The sequence below is a fragment of the Alosa pseudoharengus genome, unplaced genomic scaffold (assembly GCF_046254945.1).
Source record: "Alosa pseudoharengus isolate Yale_2024_CS ecotype anadromous, Long Island Sound unplaced genomic scaffold, YU_APseudo_1.1 YU_APseudo_1.1_scf_22, whole genome shotgun sequence".
Classification (NCBI taxonomy): Eukaryota; Metazoa; Chordata; class Actinopteri; order Clupeiformes; family Clupeidae; genus Alosa; species Alosa pseudoharengus.
Genome location: NW_027468680.1, coordinates 7,244,747 through 7,264,839, shown reverse-complemented (window position 1 = coordinate 7,264,839; position 20,093 = coordinate 7,244,747). Strand labels below are relative to the sequence as shown.

The 20,093-nt window shown below is 44.6% G+C and overlaps 2 protein-coding genes across 4 annotated transcripts in view; both read left to right on the top strand.

The window, feature by feature from the left end:
• Positions 1–329: 329 nt before the first annotated feature.
• Positions 330–5,883, top strand: drc8 (dynein regulatory complex subunit 8). Its single transcript, XM_076299859.1, has 7 exons — positions 330–371; positions 1,115–1,199; positions 1,359–1,431; positions 1,686–1,765; positions 4,019–4,061; positions 4,809–4,875; positions 5,080–5,883. The coding sequence occupies exons 1-7, from the start codon at positions 347–349 to the stop codon at positions 5,196–5,198; spliced, it is 492 nt and encodes a 163-aa protein (XP_076155974.1). The 5' UTR covers positions 330–346; the 3' UTR covers positions 5,199–5,883.
• Positions 5,884–7,379: 1,496 nt separating this feature from the next.
• The window catches only part of kif26ba (kinesin family member 26Ba), a 127,017-nt gene continuing 114,303 nt past the window's right edge, over positions 7,380–20,093 (top strand). For all 3 annotated transcript variants that reach the window (XM_076300380.1, XM_076300379.1, XM_076300378.1), the window contains exons 1-2: positions 7,380–7,865; positions 8,215–8,604. In XM_076300380.1, the coding sequence (XP_076156495.1) occupies positions 7,809–7,865; positions 8,215–8,604 (447 nt within the window). In that variant the 5' untranslated portion in view covers positions 7,380–7,808. The remainder of the gene's footprint in view (positions 7,866–8,214; positions 8,605–20,093) is intronic.

The following is a 20,093-nucleotide window of genomic DNA, read 5'->3' as shown; positions in this document are numbered from 1 at the left end:
AATAAACTTCCTTGTATCCTTGTATCCTTGTAGGTTCTCCAACTTTTATACACCATTGGCTAGGCTACACAATCCTGCTGCACACTACAAAAGAGACAACAATTTGATACCATTTGCGAGATCAAATAGGGTGATACTAGCTGAACAGTAGTCTGACTAGTCGGTCGTTGTTATCTCTAATATTAGATAGAAGAGATACATTTAGAGGCGCCGTTAAAAGCAAAGATTTTAGACAAAATCTTTGGTTGAAAGCAAAGATTCTAGACCCGCTCTAGAATCTTTGGTTGAAAGAACAGGGGAGGGGGCACAGTATCCTAGCAACTACATCACGCAAACATAATGAAACATGGCGGATGATAAGGCTAATGCAGGTAAAAGTGTGCTGTTCCGAAGTAAACTTGTGTGCAAAGATTCACGTATCTTCTAGGAATGTGTTGTAGCCTAATGTTAGTAGCCCGCAGTCTTTTCCTGTTGTCTCACAGTCTTGTCTTCAAACACGGTTAACCGTTAACGTAAATCAAGAAAGTTGAGTGGACAAATAGCACTTCTATCAGATATTGTAGTCATATTAGCCTACAGACCGTGTAGATTTCATAAGGACAGCTGACATACAGTTGAGTGTCTTGTTTAAACATTTAACCGGGACGGTTAGAACGGCGTAAATGGTTGCTCACGATTTGAAACATTGCATACATTCTCTAAATTTAAACTGACAGATGTCAGGCATGTCGATGTGTGAATTTCCTGAATGACAGGAAGCTGGTGTGGGAAACATTCTCTGTGGGCATGAACCAGCATCAAGCGAGAATAAAAGTCATGACAAGGTTATGTAGCCAAGGTTATGTATGGAAAATCCTGTCAGTGTTTTGCACTTCAGTGAATTCAACTGACATATCAGTCTCTGAAATGAGAGTTGACTCCTTCAGTTGAACAGAGTATCTTTATGACAAAGGAAGCTTTAATGTTTGAGAGATGTGAACTATTAGCCTGACGAGGGGCGCGTCTAGATTTCTAGGCTAGTGAACTATGTGTGCAGCTGAGCATTTTCCCATGTAGCCTAATTTTCTACTGTTTATTTTACCACTGAACTACTTGCTTTATATCATAATATTAGAGGCCATCCTCTCAGAGGTTCACAAGAAGATCAGCGATGCCTTTGATCTATTTGACCACGAGTTCAACAAAACAGTAGATGTCAGGTAAGAAAGAATTAACTAATAGTCTACCGATAAATTATTATAGGGGACCTAGGCCTACTTTTGCATTCCTACTTGGAATTTACTAGTGTGTCAACTCAACTGGTGAAATAAGTGGATCCCTGTGATGGTTGATCTATCTGATGTGTTTTTTTTCCAAAGGGAAATTGGAACCATAATACGGTCACTGGGATGTTTTCCATCAGAGGTAGAGTTACATGATGTCATTTCTGAAGTAAGTCTCTATTTCTCTCTCTCTCTCTCTCTCTCCCTCTCACACACAAACACATACACACATATTTGTTAATAGTATTTTTTTATTGCAAAGATTGTGAATGTGGGGTACCTTAGAATTACCAGATATAGTGGCAGCAGCAGCATTTATGGTCGCAACAGTCTACCTGTTCTTGGAGATTAGAAGAATGTCTCAATGTCTCGTTGAGTTACTGAGTGTCTTTACAGTAATATACCGCCAACTGATTTCTGCAGGCTGAAGATGAGGAGCCAATGGGATACATTCGCTTTGAGAGGTTCCTTCCAGTCATGACGAGGGTCCTGATGGAACGCAAGTAAGAGGGAAAGGGTTTGGAATGGCAGGATTGGGATGAGGAAGAGCTTGAGCTAGGCAAACACTTATCCAAAGTGACGAAAATGAGGAATAACGTTAAAGCTACAGTGCAGAGGAGACCTTAGGTAGGAATTAATACTGCACCAATCAATACCATTACTAGAGGACATTGCCTGGCTTCTCTACGTTTATATTTCTTGTAAAATATATCAGATTCTAGCATGCATTCACTGCAACAAAATATTCAAAGAATGAAAGTTATGAGCAAATTGCAGGATCAGGATTTTGACAAATTTACTTTGGAGGAACTGGTTCCCCCCCCCTGTTTTAACTAACCCCTTGCTGAACTGCTTTTACTTCTTTGAGGATTTAGACATGTGTTATTGTTAGCTGTTTCAAATGCACAGACATGCTCAAATCCTTAAACTGCCTCACAGTTAAGATTTGTGATGAAGAGACAAGGGGAAAACTCCAGTCAAATCAATAACTCAAGCAGATGTTTAATATAAATTGGTCTATAGGGTCACAATCTATTGTTTCCTTGATGCATATCTGGAAGAAATGTCCAAAGAGGCTTATGTGTTAGTAAGGCTCTCTTTTGCCAGACATCCAAGACTTACTAGAAAGAGTAAAGAATACTGGGTAAAATGTATATAAAATGTCAAAATCAGTTAGATTACTATCTGCACATGATTATTCCACACATTGAATACACAAGGTCAACAAATTCATATATATACTTATACTTATACTTACATATACTTGCTACCTCTGCAGTATAGCAAAGCAGAGGGATAGTGACAGTGAGAGTGAGAGAGAGACTTGGAGCAGACCTGCCTGCACACGACTGTCATGCTGTGTTTGTGTATCTGTCTAGGAATCCCTATAGAACTTGAAAAGTTGGTTCATTAGGAAGTGCTACCTCGTAGTTTGACGCCCTCTCTCTTGGCTCTGCCTACCTGACCTGCTCTGTTTGATTGAAGACCGTTGTAGGAACAGTAAACAAAGAGACAAAGTGCCTGCTGCTGATGGCACACAGGCACAGAAACTATAGAGGGAAAGGAACTGCTAGAGAAATCTGGTGCAGAACACAGAATAACAGAATCTTAGTCAGAATGGACGTTGTTTTGTGCATCGTCCATGAGAGAAAATACATACAGCTTGTGCTTCTTGTCAGGCCATCACTGTAAATAAGAACTTGTTTTTAATGATCTGCCTTGTTAAATAAAGGTAAAAAAAATAAAAAAAACCCGCATTCAACACATAAGAGAAGCAGAGATGAGGACAGGAGATATGCATACGTTAGTCTAAGTGATCCACACCAGTTTTTTTTTTATTAATATGAATTAATGTACTGGTTTAACAACTGTTTATAACGAGTTCACAGTAGGTCTTTGGCCTGCGGACGTGTTGAGAGGTTGAAATGTGATCCAGGCGTTGATCGTCCCATCTGAGGGATTATGGGTAAAGGAAAAATACATGATGGGTGAGGAGGTGCCACAGTAAAATTCCAGCTGGTGGAATGCTGGTTTTCAGAAAAACCTGAAGTCATCACACGTCTCCCAGCCTGTCAGAGCGAGTCTAAAGAGACCCTACATGTGTTATTTACCTCAAAGCATCCTACATTACTACTCACATCTATGTGCTATATAAACACAGAACGGGCTCGGTTGTAAGACAAGCATGTATGAGATTGCCCTGACCTACTCCAAGTGTTACAACACACATCTACATGTGCATTTAAAAAAAACTAAAAAAAAAAATAGAATATCATGGAAAAGTCCATTGCCCTGCCCATACAGAGACATTAAAGGCTCAGGTAACCATTGCTGGTGTTTTGATTTAATTATTAAGTAAGTTAATTATAAAGATTAGAGCTCATTTCAGGTCAATATTTTTGAGATTCTAGATTCTAGCTGTAAACCGTAATAATCGTAGAATAATCAAGATTAAAACAAAAAATGTGTAAGATCAGGACATGCGTTGCTGTAAGACTAGCGTATATGAATAAACGTTCTGACCTATGGTGAGCGGATGTACAGGTTGTACAGGTGTAAGATCAGGGCGTGCGTTGCTGTAAGACTAGCGTATATGAATAAACGTTCTGACCTATGGTAAGCGGATGTACAGGTTGTACAGGTGTAAGATCAGGGCGTGCGTTGCTGTAAGACTACCGTATATGAATAAACGTTCTGACCTATGGTGAGCGGTTGTACAGGTGTGACACTCACGGCTCCGCCTCCTCCTCCTGCAGGTTCCGGCCCATCACAGAGGATCTGCTGCTCCAGGCGTTTGAGGTCAGTATCTCTGCAGTATCTCTGCAACTATTTATTTATTTATTTATTGGTTTGTTTGTTTGTTTGTTTGTTTGTTTATGTATTATTTGGCTCAAAGGTCACTCTGTGTGCCATTCTCCAATTCTTGTTAGACAGTGTTACGCATATTTTTGGTTAAAACACTATGATGTTTCATTGCCTTTTTTCTCTCTCTCACACACACACACACACACACACACCTTGCTAACACAGAGACGCAAGCACATATACACACACACACAGCAGTATTTCAAAGTATCTCCAATTTGACAGTTGGTCTTGCTCCACTTTTACTTTTCTCTGGAATGATTTGGTTGTTGGTACTGCTGCGCTACACCAAACCCAACTGATGCAGAACATTCGCGGAGCGTATGCTGCAACAATTAGCTACCTTCTACGCCAGACGTGAAAATTGTGTATATGGACAGAAAAAAAGAAAAGAAAAAAAAGATCAGTATTTTATTTCTATTTTCGCACTCTGCATCCACTCTGCTTCAGTTGAACTTCCAGTGTAGCCTGGACCTTTCAGTATAAAAAAACCCGCAAACAACATGATTTCAACCTCTGAGTTAAAAGGAGAGTATATGAGATGTATAATAAGAGTATTTCACCTTTTTATCATTATAGACCAACACAGAAATGAGACATGAATAAAGTTAAAAGATGATGATTTTAAAGTTAATTGGCCAATGACTTATGTGTAACACTGTAACACTTGTTGTTTGGTAGGTTTTGGATCAACAGAATAAAGGCTATTTAGAAGCAGAAGAATTAACAAAGTATATGACTCTGGAAGGTAAGAGGAATTTTAGGTATTTCTCTCTCTCTCTCTCTCTCTCTCTCTCTCTCTGAGCATAATAACCAATGAGCCATATTTATGATACTCCTCCTAGCTGTGTTTGGTCATGGTGCCACCTAGTGGTCTTAGGCAGCCATCACATCAATCCAATCTCATTTGAGAGTCCGTTCAATGTTGACCCTATATTGTCGTGCTCTACAGGGGAACCCTTCACCCAAGAGGAGATGGAAGAGATGCTCTCAGCTGCCCTCGACCCCGAGAAGAATGTCATCGCCTACAAGGACTTTGTGAGCATGATGGTCATCGATGATGCTCAGTGACCGCAAGGTCCGAACCCAAACAGTGGCTGACTGGGGAGTGGTCCAGGCTCCGAACCTATTTCCAGTCCAGGCTGGGTAAAAAAAAAAGCAAACACAAAATTAATATGGGATGAGGGCTTAATGAGGGTAATTAAAAACAAAATCTTTTTCTTTTCTTTTCCTTTTTTATTTATATACATAGATATAGTGTTCTTTCCTTTTTTACTGTAATGTCTATTCCTTGTCTTTCCTTTTGATTCAATCACAAGTTATACTGTATCTGTATTGTGATTGCCAGACAAAACAAAATGATGGGGGGTGGTGGGATAAAAAACAAAAACAAAAAAAACAAACAAACACAAAACGCCATGGACTCATTACATTCTACTGTCAGTGAAGATGATAATAATATTCCGTTAAAAAAGCGAAGTCTTTCTTTAATTACGTGCTCTCTGTTCTCCTTAAGAGTCTCCGGAGAAATACAGAAGGTATTCCCACAAATCCTTTATTACATGTATTGGTTCTGTTTCTCCAGAGCTAATATAATTTTACTCAATTCACTGCAAATAGTGTTTGCTAGATTTGTATGTGTTTACTTGTTGTTTGAAAAAGCCTGCTGTTTTATTGGGTTAGGATTTATGTACAACCTGAAATGTAATAAACCAGCCATACTCCTCTGAACCCAGGAGGTCTATACTTATGGAGAGATATGCCTTTTAATGACTCAGAGAGCAGTGTGTGTGTGTGTGTCTGTGTGTGTGAGTATGTCTGTAATTTGTGTGTGTGTGTGTGAGAGTAAGCATGTGTGTAATGTGTGTGTGTGTGTGTATGTGTGAGATGTGTGTGTGAGTATGTGTGCAATGTGTGTGTGTGTGAGAGAGATATATGTGTGTCTGTGTGTGCGAGATGTGTGTTTGTGAGAGAGTGTGTGTGTGTGTGTTGGTGAGGGGAGTTGAATTTGCTCTTCTTTTATTGGCGAGGGGAGGGAGGGAATCCCCACAGCCTCAGAGCGGAGCAGAGCATGACGCGGTGACACACGAGTGGGGCTCTCACTACTGATGGCGAGGGGTGGCAGCCCTGTTGCCAGTGCCAGCGCTTGTGCCTGACTTCATTAGCCAGGCTCACACAGGAAGGCTGGTTGGCTGGCTGGCGTGAGGCTCCTTCAGTAATAATTTAACACAAATTAGCCTTCTGCTCCCACCATCTTCCGTGTTCCAGAGGGGGATGCAAGTCATCGCTTTATCTTAGCATTGATTGTACCTTTGTTTAGTGGTCCCTTGTAATAAGTATTATATATGCTTTTCATGCAATAACTAAGTGGGTACAGAGAGAGAATATGCCATAGCGATTATTCATGTTCACTCACTACATCAAACATGTTCACTTCATCACATTCCACACCGCAAAACTCTGAATGTTATCAGAATCCACCCATCCATGTATTGTCTCAGTGGCCATAGAACAAACTCTGTTGCCAGCAGTTACCTCGTGCTGTGGAGTTATGGAGTTCTCCTCATCAGCAGAAGATGGCGCTAGTTGTCCGCGTTAAGTAGTGCCTAGTCTAAAATTAAACGCATTCACCTCAGCTCATTTCCTCAACAAGCTTTCGGTACATTCCGGCTGTCCTTTCAAAATGTTATTACAGATTCGGTACAGTGATGTATGATTATTAAACAGAGAACTTGATTATAACGAGAAGCGATTGATCCTAAGACCCCTTACAAATCGTGTTATCAAGTTATGTAATTAAGAATGCAATTATTATTATAGCGGAATGGTTTCAGAGGGTAGACCTAGTAGCCTATGAATCATTTATGATAAGTGCTATTGGAGCTAAACTGGACTGATTTTAGTAACGTATAAGTCACTTTGGGTATACTCCTGTTGTCAAATGTGCTATAAATAAACATTCTTTGATTTGCACGAGGTGCCGAAAAATTGGCAACACCAACTTCAATTGCAAAGTGAAAGGGCCGATTCCCTAGAAGATACTTTTGAGCATCCCTCTTGTTACCTACAGAAAACTTTCTACCCTCTGGAAGAAAATGGACGCCCACCTGTCACTCAAGAGCACACCGATATTCCATTGGTCGAGCAAGGAGAAAGGGGGCAGTCGAACTCCAACCAGAGACAGATGTGTTTCTGTGCTTTTAAATGACTCACGGGCACTTCACTCTCCCGTGGGCTGTAGGCGCTCCCAGAACGACAGACAGGCAGTTTTCTCTGCGAGGATAGCGCAGCTGACAGTCTGGCTGTGGCAAAGCGCGTCCTGCTCCTGGTCTCGCCACCACGTAGCCTGTAGTCTCCGGGCATTTCGGCTCTGCGCCCCTGCTTGCAATGCTGCCTTGGCTTGGTCGGAAAACCAAAGCAGTGCGCACGCTGCTTGGATATCAGAAGTCACCGTAGGCAGAGGAAGTCGGAATCACACAGATTTCCAACTAGTGCAAGTGGAATTACTGATTGCAGCCGTTGCAGCCGCTCTATGGATAGTCTACTGCACAATTCTTATCCGCGAAACTAAACTTGGAAGGGAGAAGATTGTGGAATTTACGGAACACTGATTTTGCCCACTTGGATGTAACAGATTATTCATAGCTTTACTTTCCCCTTTCCCTCTCCCTAACCTTCAACATGACTTCTCTCTCTGGGCACAAAGAGAAGTCTGGGACTAGGAGTCGCAAATATGGGGTAGGTATTTGTATAGAGGCTAATCAATTGAAAGAAAATGTAGGTCAAGCATTTTAGTTGGAACATACAATAACTTGGCTGTAAGCCACAAGGATAAGCTATGTCAGCTATGTTTGACAGCCCACAGGTTTCGTTGTATGGGTAATAATTACTGCGACACTTTGGTACAGATAGCCTGCAAATAGGTTATTTTAATGCCAGGTCACAGTGTTTCTGCATCATGCACTGTAGGATATACCGGTTTGAAGTTTAGGGTACCAATTTGAGGTTTAGGATATATATTTGAGGCTTTCGACACATTGTAGATTTATGGAGCAACTGTTAAATGTCTGCATTGTGTTTTCAACAGATGACAGATACCTCCCCCACCAAATCTGCATCTTTTTCTCCGGAGACCTGGTACCGGAAAGCGTACGAGGAGTCGAGGACCGGGAGCCGCCCGGCCCCTGAGGGAGCGGGCTCAATGCCCGGTTCGTCTGGAACACCTTCGCCTGGATCTGGTACATCCTCTCCCGGGTCTTTCTCGGGCTCACCGGGCACCATATCCCCAGGAATCGGGACCGGTTCGCCGGGCTCTTTGGGCGGATCCCCAGGATTCGGCACTGGGTCCCCGGGTTCTGGAAGTGGAAGCTCACCGGGTTCGGATCGCGGAATATGGTGCGAAAACTGCAATGCGCGGCTGGTGGAGCTGAAGCGACAAGCTCTAAAGCTGCTTATCCCTGGACCGTATTCCAGCAAGGTAGGCGCGACCGATCTGGCGCGTTACGCACATCTGCACGCTTTAACGCTGGAGTCCACAAACTGTTCAGGAGCGGATATTCAACACTTGATATGAGTATATTACGCACAGTTATCTGATGGTGGTTTGGTCGTCTATACTGCAATATTTTTAGATCATTACTGAAGTTTATGTGATATGGTGTCATTGCTCAGGGGACATTTGAAAACCAGAAATCCACTTGAAAAGCATTGAAAAGATAAGAGCCTCACAGGACGCTTTATATTTTCCAGAAGACTTCCTAGACTTTTATGCTATAGTCTATACAATTTACAAATAATTTTGAGAGAGAAAAAGGTACCCAATCTGTTTAACAACAATAAATTGCGTCATCGTTTAATACAGTAAATGCCACTTCATGTAGTGTCGACCTGAAATGAAACTGATCATTTTGAACACAATGCGTGTGGTGTGATTTGTAGTTGCTGCGTTTAACCCATGCAGCAACAGTAGGCTAATCTGCAGCAAAACAGCTAGTGCAAGAAAAAATACTTGCTTTCCGTCAGGGTGGGGTGAGGAGCAGGCGATTTTCAGCCTTTTCAACGTGTTGCAGATCGCTGGGGCGCCCTTATTTTCTCAGTGGGCAGTGTGGAGTCAAGCCTGATGACGAAATTAACCAGAGGGGGGTCAAGTTAATTGGCGACAAACAAAGGTTCTTTGCCCTGCACTTACCGTGTACTGTAAAACAACCCCAAAAGTGGAAGTGCGTCATTATGTCAGTAAATGGAATGCTGTAAAAGAGCATCGTTAAGAGCGCCTAAGGGGGGTTGTGCAGGGTTTTAGAACCGCAATTATTAAAGCTGTAACGCATTGCATTCGGCTAATTGCTTCATCCTGTAGAGGTCTGTCCCATTGCACGTCCCTGTCGGCACCTTCTTATCAGGGCAGAGGGCTGTGCTGGCTATCCTGCTCGGATGGAGAGACATAGCCCACATTACTGAGTTATCATTGTAGCAGAACAGAGTCTTCAGGAGTGTGGAGGTGTCGTGAGATTGACCGTGCCGGGAGTGAGCTTGGCCGGGACACCAGACTTAAGTGGGACTCTAGGTCAGGAGAGCAGGTCATGAAGGCTGTGGGACAACCAGGCGGCAGTTCTGTGTTTTTTTGAGAGGGGGCGCTGTGTAGCAAGTGCTGCGACATTGTTGCCCTGAAGCATCATTGGTTGGAGTTACAGTAAATGGTGTAGCCTTGGCACCCCCGTTGGCCTACACTATCTGGGGCACACTTGGAATGAAATCAAAACCTAAATGCTTGACGTTTTAGGGAAAGTAAACTATACGATTTAACTTTCCTAAACACAACTGAAGTTATTTGAAATATTCAGGCGACTAAAATCATGTTGTGGTCAACATGCATTATGTACCAGTGTATTTGTACAATTCAATGGTGGACTCAATTTCATTCCACTGAGAAATACATAACGGGGAGTCAACATCTGTGTAGATGTTTATAATATTTCCATCGGCAGTCTGCATACGGAGGGGTTGCTTGCTGTAGAGTAAAAGGGTTGATGACTGATGACAACCATGGACAATTTCTTTGGTATTTAGGTTAAAGAAATTAGTACTTTTGTGTTAGATTAGGAAATGTACGTCTTTAATCGGATTTGGACTGCCATATTGTTTTGACCTCTGTTAGAACACACTAAGGTAATTACCGCAAAAATTCTGCGCCTAAACTCTGTGCAACACCAGCATATGGTTTCCATTATGTCTGTAATTACCAAGTGTTTTACTTTGCTGAGAGGACCGATGACCATTATTGCTATGCAAATTGCACTGCAAATGCACAAATGCACCCTTTTGTGTTTCATCTTCGTTACTGCAGGGCACTGTATGCTGTATTTGTGATTACTATACAATCAGCGCACTTAGGAGAGGATAGAGGAAGGAATGTGCATTTGTGTCCTCATTGTGTTCTATTGGTGAAGATAACGGGGCTATAGAAACATGGAGAGGACATTTTATATTCTCTGGATATCTTGAATATATTGAATATTTTCCATTTTCTTGGAAAAGTGGGGACTAAAGGACTCCAGTCTCTCCTAGTTAAAGAACACCCCTACCCCAACCCCTCCACCACACACACACACACACACTACAGATAAAGGAGTGAGTACCTGCACTCCAGTCTTTCACCAGAGTGAACTACACATGACTTGTGTGGGTCAGATGTTTGTCAGGGGTCTTGGCTAAACAACACAAAGACACAAAGACTGGATGGGTACGATGTATCAGTCTTGTTTCTGTTTGCAGTGCATGAAACGTAGACCATATTCCTGTTTGTCACCTTCTGGTGGTGCCGACATACATGCCAACAAAGATGACATGTACAGTCAAAATGTGAATAGTCTTGCGTGTGCTAACAGTGGTCTTTGTATCAAGGTGCTTCATATTGCACTAAAGAAAAACTACCTTTACTGTGTTCATGCTCACCAGTGGATTAAGCACAATATGCTGACCACGTAGTTCTTGTGTGAAGCGCACACACCTATGTGGATAGGAGAAGCATGAAGAGTGGCTTAGTACTGTATACCTCTGTTTCCCTTTGCCCCTGGCCAATTTGTATGAGTGACGTCAGCCCCACACACACACACACACACACACACACACACACACACACACACGGAGAAAGATCTGCGGAGAGGAAAGCGCTGCTTTGCACCACTGAGTACTGAACCAGTCTAAAGGAATCAGTGTCTCTGTGTCCCCGGGCCCATGGTAAAAATACTATACTTGAGTGCATGCCGTCCGTCCGGCCCGGCGCTGAGGGGGGGGGGGCGGTGTTTACATTTGTTTATCTCAGCGCTTTGAAATGTTGTTTTTGTTGATGTCGTAACGCTCACTTTGAGTCATGGGGTGTCACGGTTGGGTGGACACTGTCCACAGTGCGAGGGCTGCGTTATTAGACACATAAATCCTCCTGAGCTCTTTTTTTCTTTTTTTTTTGTCTGACCGCAGCCCCAGGGCCTGACTCTCCATATGGTAAAGGGCTCAGGCCGAGCAGAGCTGAGCGGAGTGGAGAGAGCCTGCCCGTCGGAGTTTGTCTTTAGAAACCCGAGGAGGAGCTGCGGAGGTTTGGAGCGGCTCATGCACACGTAGGCGCCGGCGTTTCGTTTCCGCCGTGGGTGCTGCACCGTTACTGTTGCTTTTGTCGTTGCCACGGGACGGCACGGGACGTGTCCGTATTTCACGTTTAATGCCTGGTCTCATAGCTCTCAGGTGGAAAAGGCATTATCATATAAAGAGGGCGCCTCGCCTCGCCTCGTCTCGTCTCGTGTGTGTGCCGGGAGATGGCAGGAGACGGGGGAAGAGACTGCTGACGCAGGCGTAATTCAGGGGAGCGCGCCACGTAAAGGCCACACGCTCCTGGGCTTTGTAGTGTGTGTGTGTGTGTGTGTAGGTGTGTCTGTGTGTGTGTGTGTGTGTGTGTGTTTGTGTATGTGTGTGGTTGTCTGTGTGAGAGGAAGAAGAAAACTGCAGGTTTAACACTTGCAAAGACAGGAGATGAGAAATGGGTCTGATATCGGATCTTCATTAAAGTGTAACATTGGCCTCTGGAGCTGTCTGTTTCTAGTGCCGTGGTCAGGGCTCACTGTCTCATACTAGCATAGTGGACAGGCCTGTGTCACACGACTACACATCTCCACTGCACTCTGTCAACCACCAGGGCCATAGACTGCCAGTGCTAAGCTAGGAGACCCCAGTGCAAAGCGAGAGACTTTTTTACAGTTGGAGTAATTATGTGTGAATGAGGGTGAATTTGCACTGTGCAATCCAGCAACTAGTCTGAAATATATGGAGGTTTTATAAATGCAGATATGCAAACCTTATGAATAGTCATGAATTTTTCATCGGTCATTAAACATTAAACAAAATCCAATATAATCTCAGCTATTCTCCAATGCGCTGTACATTTTGATTGGCTATATGTTCATGCAGAATCGGCCTCTGATTAAACCTAAGGTGAATACTAACCTTAAATCTATACTCAAATCAGATACTACCAGGTATGTTTAGTCACATGGAAGCTTTCCTGTGAATGCTGATATCTAATAGAAGATAATACCAGTGCTAGATCCTCACCAAATTGGACCAGTCTACAGACTGCTGATGCATATCTGTGCATTTTTATGCATTGGAAGTGAACCATAGGCTATTGGCTAGCTTAAAGATGAGTGATAATGTCTGGCTCAGGGAGCTTACGAGCCTGTCAGAATGTCTGTCTGCTTTTACGGACGTTTGGTGGTTAGGGAGTGGTTTGGCAGACACTCTGAGATGTTTTGTCAAGAATGATGGTGCTTGGGAAACCGAGGGAGAGATAATTGCTCTTTGGAGAAACAGGCAATGCAACAAGGACCTGAAAAATACAAGGCACGAAATCACTTCGAGGTAGTTGTCCCGAGGTTATTTCTGCCTTCTCTTAGTTTATGAGAAACATGTGGCCTTGTTACCTTGTAGCATGCACACAATCAAAGAACACCACAGATGTGGGTCTGCACTAGAATGTGAACTCCCTTTAACTCCCAGGCCATGAGATCGGGTTCCCCAGTAATTATCTGAGCGTCCATGATCCATTAACCAGCAATAATGAGATAATGAGAGAGAAAAAAAAAACATCTGAAGATCAGGGAGGCGACCCATGATCTCATCATAATTGCTCAGTATTGTCTAAGAGAGTGGCAATCGCAGGTTAATCAATCACTGTCTGTGTTTGATACACGCTGGACTGTTGGAAAACAACATTCACTTGGTGAGTGTAGGGAGGATTGTTTAAATCCATCCAAGGTTTTGGGACAATGATGGTTGCCATATGCTCATTTAACATGAGAGAAATAAATTATAAATTGATATCAGAGGAATTTCAGCGGTATAGGTATTACAATTTAAAGTACACAGTTTTGGTATTCTATAGGATACTGTATATTTGTGTTTAGTACCAGAGCATTCACTACACACCAGCTTGAGATGGTGAGTGAGGGTATGAATGAATGAATGAGTCAATTACACTGGGGAATGAATGAATGAATGAGCCAATTACACTGGGGGATGGTCAGGGGGCCAAATTGAATGAGCCAGGTTGGGAATTAAAGGTTGTATCAGCGTAATGATAACATAAATGATCACATTCATCTAATCTTTCCTAATGATCCGCTAGCTGCCTGCCCCATAAGCAGGCCGTTAAAAAAACGCGTCTCTGTAGGCAGCCTGGGCTCTGAGATCTGTACACAAACACAATTGCTACCAACAAGTGTTGCCAACCACTCAAAAGCTAAATAAAGTGTTCTAACCAATAACTGACAAGATGCGCATTTAGGAGAGTTTCAATTGGAGGGGAGGGAGGGAGTAGCGAGCTAGTTCTCTGTTTTCTTTGAACATCAACAGAAGTGACGTTACTCCGCCATCGCTGATACAACCTTTAACACTTGGTCCAGATCTGCATTAGCGCTACAGCAGAATGGTATGGTTGACCAGTCCAGTGTGTGACCAGTGTGTGTGACCAGTGTGTGTGATCAGGGCTGGTTTCATGGTTGCTGGTTTCATCAGGATGGCAGCCAGCGAGTGGTGTGCCAGATCTGACTGGCGCTGTGGTTACACTTGTGCCCGTGAGGATGAAGTGTAAAGTTGTTTTGCTAAACGTGTGTTTACTGGCCGAGCCCAAATGTTTGATAACAGACCCCTAATTACCATTCTGCTGTTGGCTCTGCTTCCCAAGGCCTATGCCGTCGCCAATGAATGCGGATTATCCTTGTTTGGTTCACTAACTTCTTGACCTACTTTCAAGGAGAATTCCAACTCCGTGTGCGGTTAATGTTTCATGACATAAATTAAATCTGTACAGTGCACATTTTTGGGGGATAATTTTTGGAGTGATTTCTGCTCAGGCAGCCCCGAGGCCCACCCTGCCCAGATGTGGTTATTGTCGTCTTCGCACTGCCTCGACGTGTGATCGGCACGAGGACCTCCAGCGAGACGTGTCCTTGTTAAACCCAGATGCGGGCAATTTGGTCAGTGGTGACCTTCAGCTGTTAAATCGGCTGCCTGGCACACACACACACACACACACACACACACACAAACACACACACAAACACACACACACAAACACACACACAAACACACTGTCAGCTGTTAAATCGGCTGCCTGGCACACACACGCACACACACACACACACACACACACACACACACACACACACACACACACACACACACACACACACACACACACACACACACACACTTTCAGCTTAAATCGGCAGGCTGGCATGTTGGCAGCGCCTGCAGGTACTGTAGGAGAAGGGAAGCTCTGGCAGAGCCAGGAAGTGCCGCACAGGAAGTGGCATAATGAGAGTTCTCTTTAATCTGGGGAGCGCATCTAAAATAACATCAAGCCCACAATCCAAATACACAACCTGAGCAGCATCTGATCAGCTCGTATCAGCACCTCACCCTATATGGTATATATGGTACACACATGTTAGGTGTGTGTGTGTATTTGTGTACCATATGCTACTGATACTGATGAGGCTTGTGTGTTGAAGAGAGGCAGAGTAACAGTGAGGTTGTGAGTGTGTGTGTGTGTGTGTGTGTGTGTGTGTGTGTGTGTGTGTGTGTGTGTGTGTGTGTGTGTGTGTGTGTTTGCGTACTATATACTACTGATACAGATGAGGCTTGTGTGCCTGATAAGCAATTTCATCTCCAATCTACAGGTGTTGCAGGACTCATAATCTCCATTAGTGCAGACTACTGGTGTTACACACAACAGCTGTTCCGTGAGCGGACTCATCTCTTCTCAGGTCACTTTGTCTGCTGTTGAGAAAACTTCCCTCTCTCCTCACTATCAGTGTTCACATGCCCGGCTGCTTGAGCCGAGATAGTTCAATAAATAAAAGGGGAATTAGAGGAAAAAATTGATTTTCTTTTCTCTTTTCCTGTCTGTAATGCCTGCAGGAGTCTCTCAGCAGGTAACGGTAAAGCCCCCAAATCCTGAATCCCTCTGATAATCCCAGGAGAGGAGGGGAGGAGAGGAGGGGAGGAGAGGGGAGGAGAAGAGAGGAGAGGAAAAGAAAGGAGAGGGGAGGAGAATAGAGGAGGGGAGAGGAGGAGAGGAGAGGAGAGGAGGTGCCTGCACAAAGGTTGTCACTGCGCCAGACCTGGATCAGACAAAAACCAGATCTGGATTACATGCGGGTCAGAACTGTTTCTGAGTCAGCTGGTCTTTAGACACTCATGGCAAGTTAAGCAGTGCGGTGCAATGTTTATAGACACCAGATGGAATCAACAGGCAGGATGTGATGTCACCATACAGGAAATTACATATTGATCACAGCAGCAGAAATAATCCCCACTTTGTCAAGGCTCCAGCAAATCACAGGAGTCTCATTTTCTGGGGCTGCATTCCAAGCACACTATTGTGACACCATGTCATTAGCAGGGTGATTGAATGACAGGGCTGATGACATTCTAGCCCGATTAGAGAAGTCGAGACTGTTATTTGACTGAAATACCTTTAGTATGGAGTTCAATTGCATCTGTGCGAGGAGTTTTCTGTAAAGGTTTTGGTTGATGAGGAGGCTCAGATGAGCCCCGTGTTTAGTCTTCTCTGTCGGCCAGTAAAACTTAAGACTGAACCTCTAACCACACTCATCCCTTTATGCCGCCGGGCTTCATGTTTAGTGTGTATTTGGGTCCAGACAGGAACCTCAGACTCTTGGAGAGTAATCACTCCCAACTCGTGTGTGTGTGTGTGTGTGTGTGTGTGTGTGTGTGTGTGTGTGTGTGTGTGTGTGTGTGTGCACGTGCTCATGCATGCGAGTGTGTGTTGTGGCCCCTTGGAGCGTGAAGGGCTATAATCTCGACCTTGTGTGATGTTGAGGGGAACGTTGGGCTCCTCTGCAGTGCTGGTGAGTGCAGGCGAATCGATGACACGGTGGGTGGGTGGGTGGATGGGTGGGGGGGGGGGGGGGTTGCTGAACCTCAGCTGATTGGAGCTCTTATGATCAAAGCCACGAGGAGATGCGTTCAAGGTCTGGCGGCGCCACGGCACTGCTGGTGACGAGGGTCAAGCTGACGGGTCACCTTGCTCTCCGCTCTGCTTGGCCAAACGCTGGACTGCAGTGAACATCCACACACACACACACACACACACACACACACACACACACACACACATGAAATAGCACAGGCAGATTCTCCAGACCTCGCAAGCCAGTTATGCCTGCTGGTATTGATGAGTGTAGAGCCACTAAAATACAGCAAGAGAGGAGGGACATAAGGCACATAATAAGCCATGTAATAGGTTCTCAGAGGCTGGCCAACCTAGACTGGTTATTTTTATTGCTCTTGTTGCGCAAGTTACACAATTACAACACATTAATACATCAGGATAATTTCATTTTGGCACGGCAGCTCCTCATATTTCCATGAGCAATTTGTTTAATTGCTCATTATGTGAGAAAACAGATCCCTTTTTGCTCATGAATCTAGTCTGTTTAAGATCCAGGTATTTGTCTTGGGGTCTGTTTGGCTTGTGTTGATATTTATAGGGTAATGTTTATTGGTCAAGTGACGCAAAGTGTTTTTGCCTCTTATTGGTCGTGTACGGTGTTGGCTGTGAGTTTGTTTCAGCACCTCGTTGATATGAGGTTTCAATCCTCCAGTGTGTAAGGAAACACTTGAGCCAGACTTTAACAGCCGTCTGTGGCTCCATACTGTAGTAGTTCATGATTATGACTTTCTACAGACAACAGAAACTGTTTTCAGACACGTGCCCCATGCTGAGCTTTGTCTAACGGATGTCCGACCCTTCGGGTGATTCAGATATGATGCTAAAATGCGGACATGTGTGAACACCGACGCACATTAACAGAATCTCTGCGTGGTTGAACGGGTTGAACGGGTTGAACGTGGTTGAATACGCACATCAACAGAAACTCCTGTTCCTCGCTTCGTTCAGACACGAGCTCATTTACATAATGTCCATCCGAAATACTAGGAGGGGAGTAGTGTAAGAGCTCAGAGTGCCAAATGTCAGGATATGTTATATGATATATATATATATATATATATGATATACGTATACCTTACTTATACCTATGTCTGAAAGCAGCTAGAGAGAGAGAGAGAGAGAGAGAGAGCACACACAACTGGAACAAGCAGAATATTCTAGAACAGAACAAAAGGACTGTAAACAAAAAGATCTAGAATGGTGCTTGATGGCAGATCGTGTAAGATCATGACTGTGTTCCACTTTACAAGTTCCAAATAAGAGAAATTCTCCAAATTTGACTTGGGGGGAGTCGGGACATGTTTGGTTTGAAGTGTGTAATGAATGAGGATAAGAGTGTAACTTATGTGTGTGTTGATTTCAGAGTTTCAGACACAGTGTTATGAAAAAGCAGCCTGTGTGTCCGTAGAGTAATAGCACAGGGGATTACTGTAATGGCTCCTCTGCATCTGCCTCTGTTTATCTCCCTGGTGTCCTGTGTGTGTGTGTGTGTGTGTGTGTGTGTGTGTGTGAGCCGAACCTCCTCCCTGATGTGCTCCTATGTGTGTGTGTGTGTGTTTTGAGCTGAACCTCATCCCTGGTGGTCTCCTGTGTGTGTGTGTGTGTGTGTGTGTGTGTGGGTGTTTGAGCTGAACCTCTTCCCTGGTGTGTTCCTGTGTGTGTGTGTGTGTGTGTGTGTGTGTGTGTGTGTGTGTGTGTGTGTGTGTATGTGTGTGTGTGTGTGTGTGTTTGAGCTGAACCTCTTCCCTGGTGTGTTCCTGTGTGTGTGTGTGTGTGTGTGTGTGTGTGTGTCTCATGGGGCCACCTCTTCTCAGGCCTCCTCATCACACACACACACACACACACACACACACACACACACACACACACACACACACACACACACACACACACACGCTGATCCTGTTGTTTGAGTAATTGCCTCCTCAGCACACAGTCAGATTGGCCATCCCTCTGAGGATGGGTCCTGTTGTTCCAGACCTCTGTGCTTTGAAATAGTGCAAGACGGAATGTTCCTTGTCCAAGTTCTGATTGGGACAACACTTCACAGGCACACACACACTCACACTCACAGTGTGTGTGTGTGTGTGTGTGTGTGTGTGTGTGTGTGTGTGTGTGTGTGTTGCCAAAACATGAGGTTCTCATTGACTCAGTGTGAGGGATGTATGATATACCATCAATACTGCATCGGTTCAACACAAATATTTGCCTTAGTTAGGCCATAGCTAGCTGCGTGACCCAAATACAGTTGGCTAAGAGGAAGGTCCACAGTGTGTTATCTCTGGGCAGTACCGGTATTTATAGAGCCCATTTATGATGACACATCATGGATTTCCCTGAAGTGAATGCAGTCGGCCATTTTCCACTCTGGCTCTTTAAAATTCAACCTTTATGCTCTGGCTGTCCTGCCCTGTCCTGCCTGAGACCGACGTGAGGCTTTTAAAGCCAAGTCCATATAAATCAGACCCAAATGGCCTCCTTCTGCAAACTCAGTGGACAGAGCGGGCCGCGAGGAATGTAATCTCGGCTCTGATCTCGCTCGGGCCGAGGCGGCTGCCCAGAGGAGCGCAGCTGAAACGGAACCTCGGTGCAGCACTCTGGTGCGGTCAGGGGCACAAGCACACCTTTTAAGGTAGAGGAGTGGAGGGAAGTGTGTGTGTGTGTGTGTGTGTGTGGGGTTGGGGGCGCGGCAGACGGAGTCATTCACTCACTTCCAAATGCCATGTTTTACGAGTCGTTTAAGTGCATTCCTGCCCTGAATCAGCAGGGTTCAGAGCGCGCACACGCACACGCACACGCACACACACACACACACGCACACACACACACACACGCACGCACACACGCATACACACACACACACACACACACACACATATACACACACACTGTGGCACAGCTACTGGACTTGGTCCAGATGTGACTTGGATCAACCAGGGAACCACCAAAACTGGCCCTGAACTTGATCAGGTCTAACACGAGATCACTGGCACTGTCCCAGATCTAGGCCTGAAGTAAACCAGAACCACCGGAACTAGTACTTATAAGGGATCTACTACAGAACCATCAGAACTGGCCCACCAATGGCCCGATATAACACAGAACCATTAGAACTGGCCCACAGATGGCCCGATATAACACAGAACCATCAGAACTGGCCCACAGATGGCCCGATATAACACAGAACCATCAGAACTGGCCCACAGATGGCCCGATATAACACAGAACCATTAGAACTGGCCCACAGATGGCCCGATATAACACAGAACCATTAGAACTGGCCCACAGATGGCCCGATATAACACAGAACCATTAGAACTGGCCTATCGGCAGATGCAGTGGAGGTGCAGGCCAGGCCAGGTTAATGACCGTCTGAGTGCGGAGGGGAGGAGAGGGGAGGAGTGCAGGGCAGAGAGGAACGGCAGGAAGCAACAAAAGGA

What these genes read in the sequence shown, in the direction of transcription:
- drc8 (XM_076299859.1), top strand. Translation starts at nt 347, where the DNA reads ATGGCGGATGATAAGGCTAATGCAG. An exon ending in TACATGATGTCATTTCTGAA is followed by an intron (nt 1,432 to 1,685) that starts GTAAGTCTCTAT and finishes TGATTTCTGCAG; the next exon opens with GCTGAAGATGAGGAGCCAAT. An exon ending in AGGGTCCTGATGGAACGCAA is followed by an intron (nt 1,766 to 4,018) that starts GTAAGAGGGAAA and finishes CTCCTCCTGCAG; the next exon opens with GTTCCGGCCCATCACAGAGG.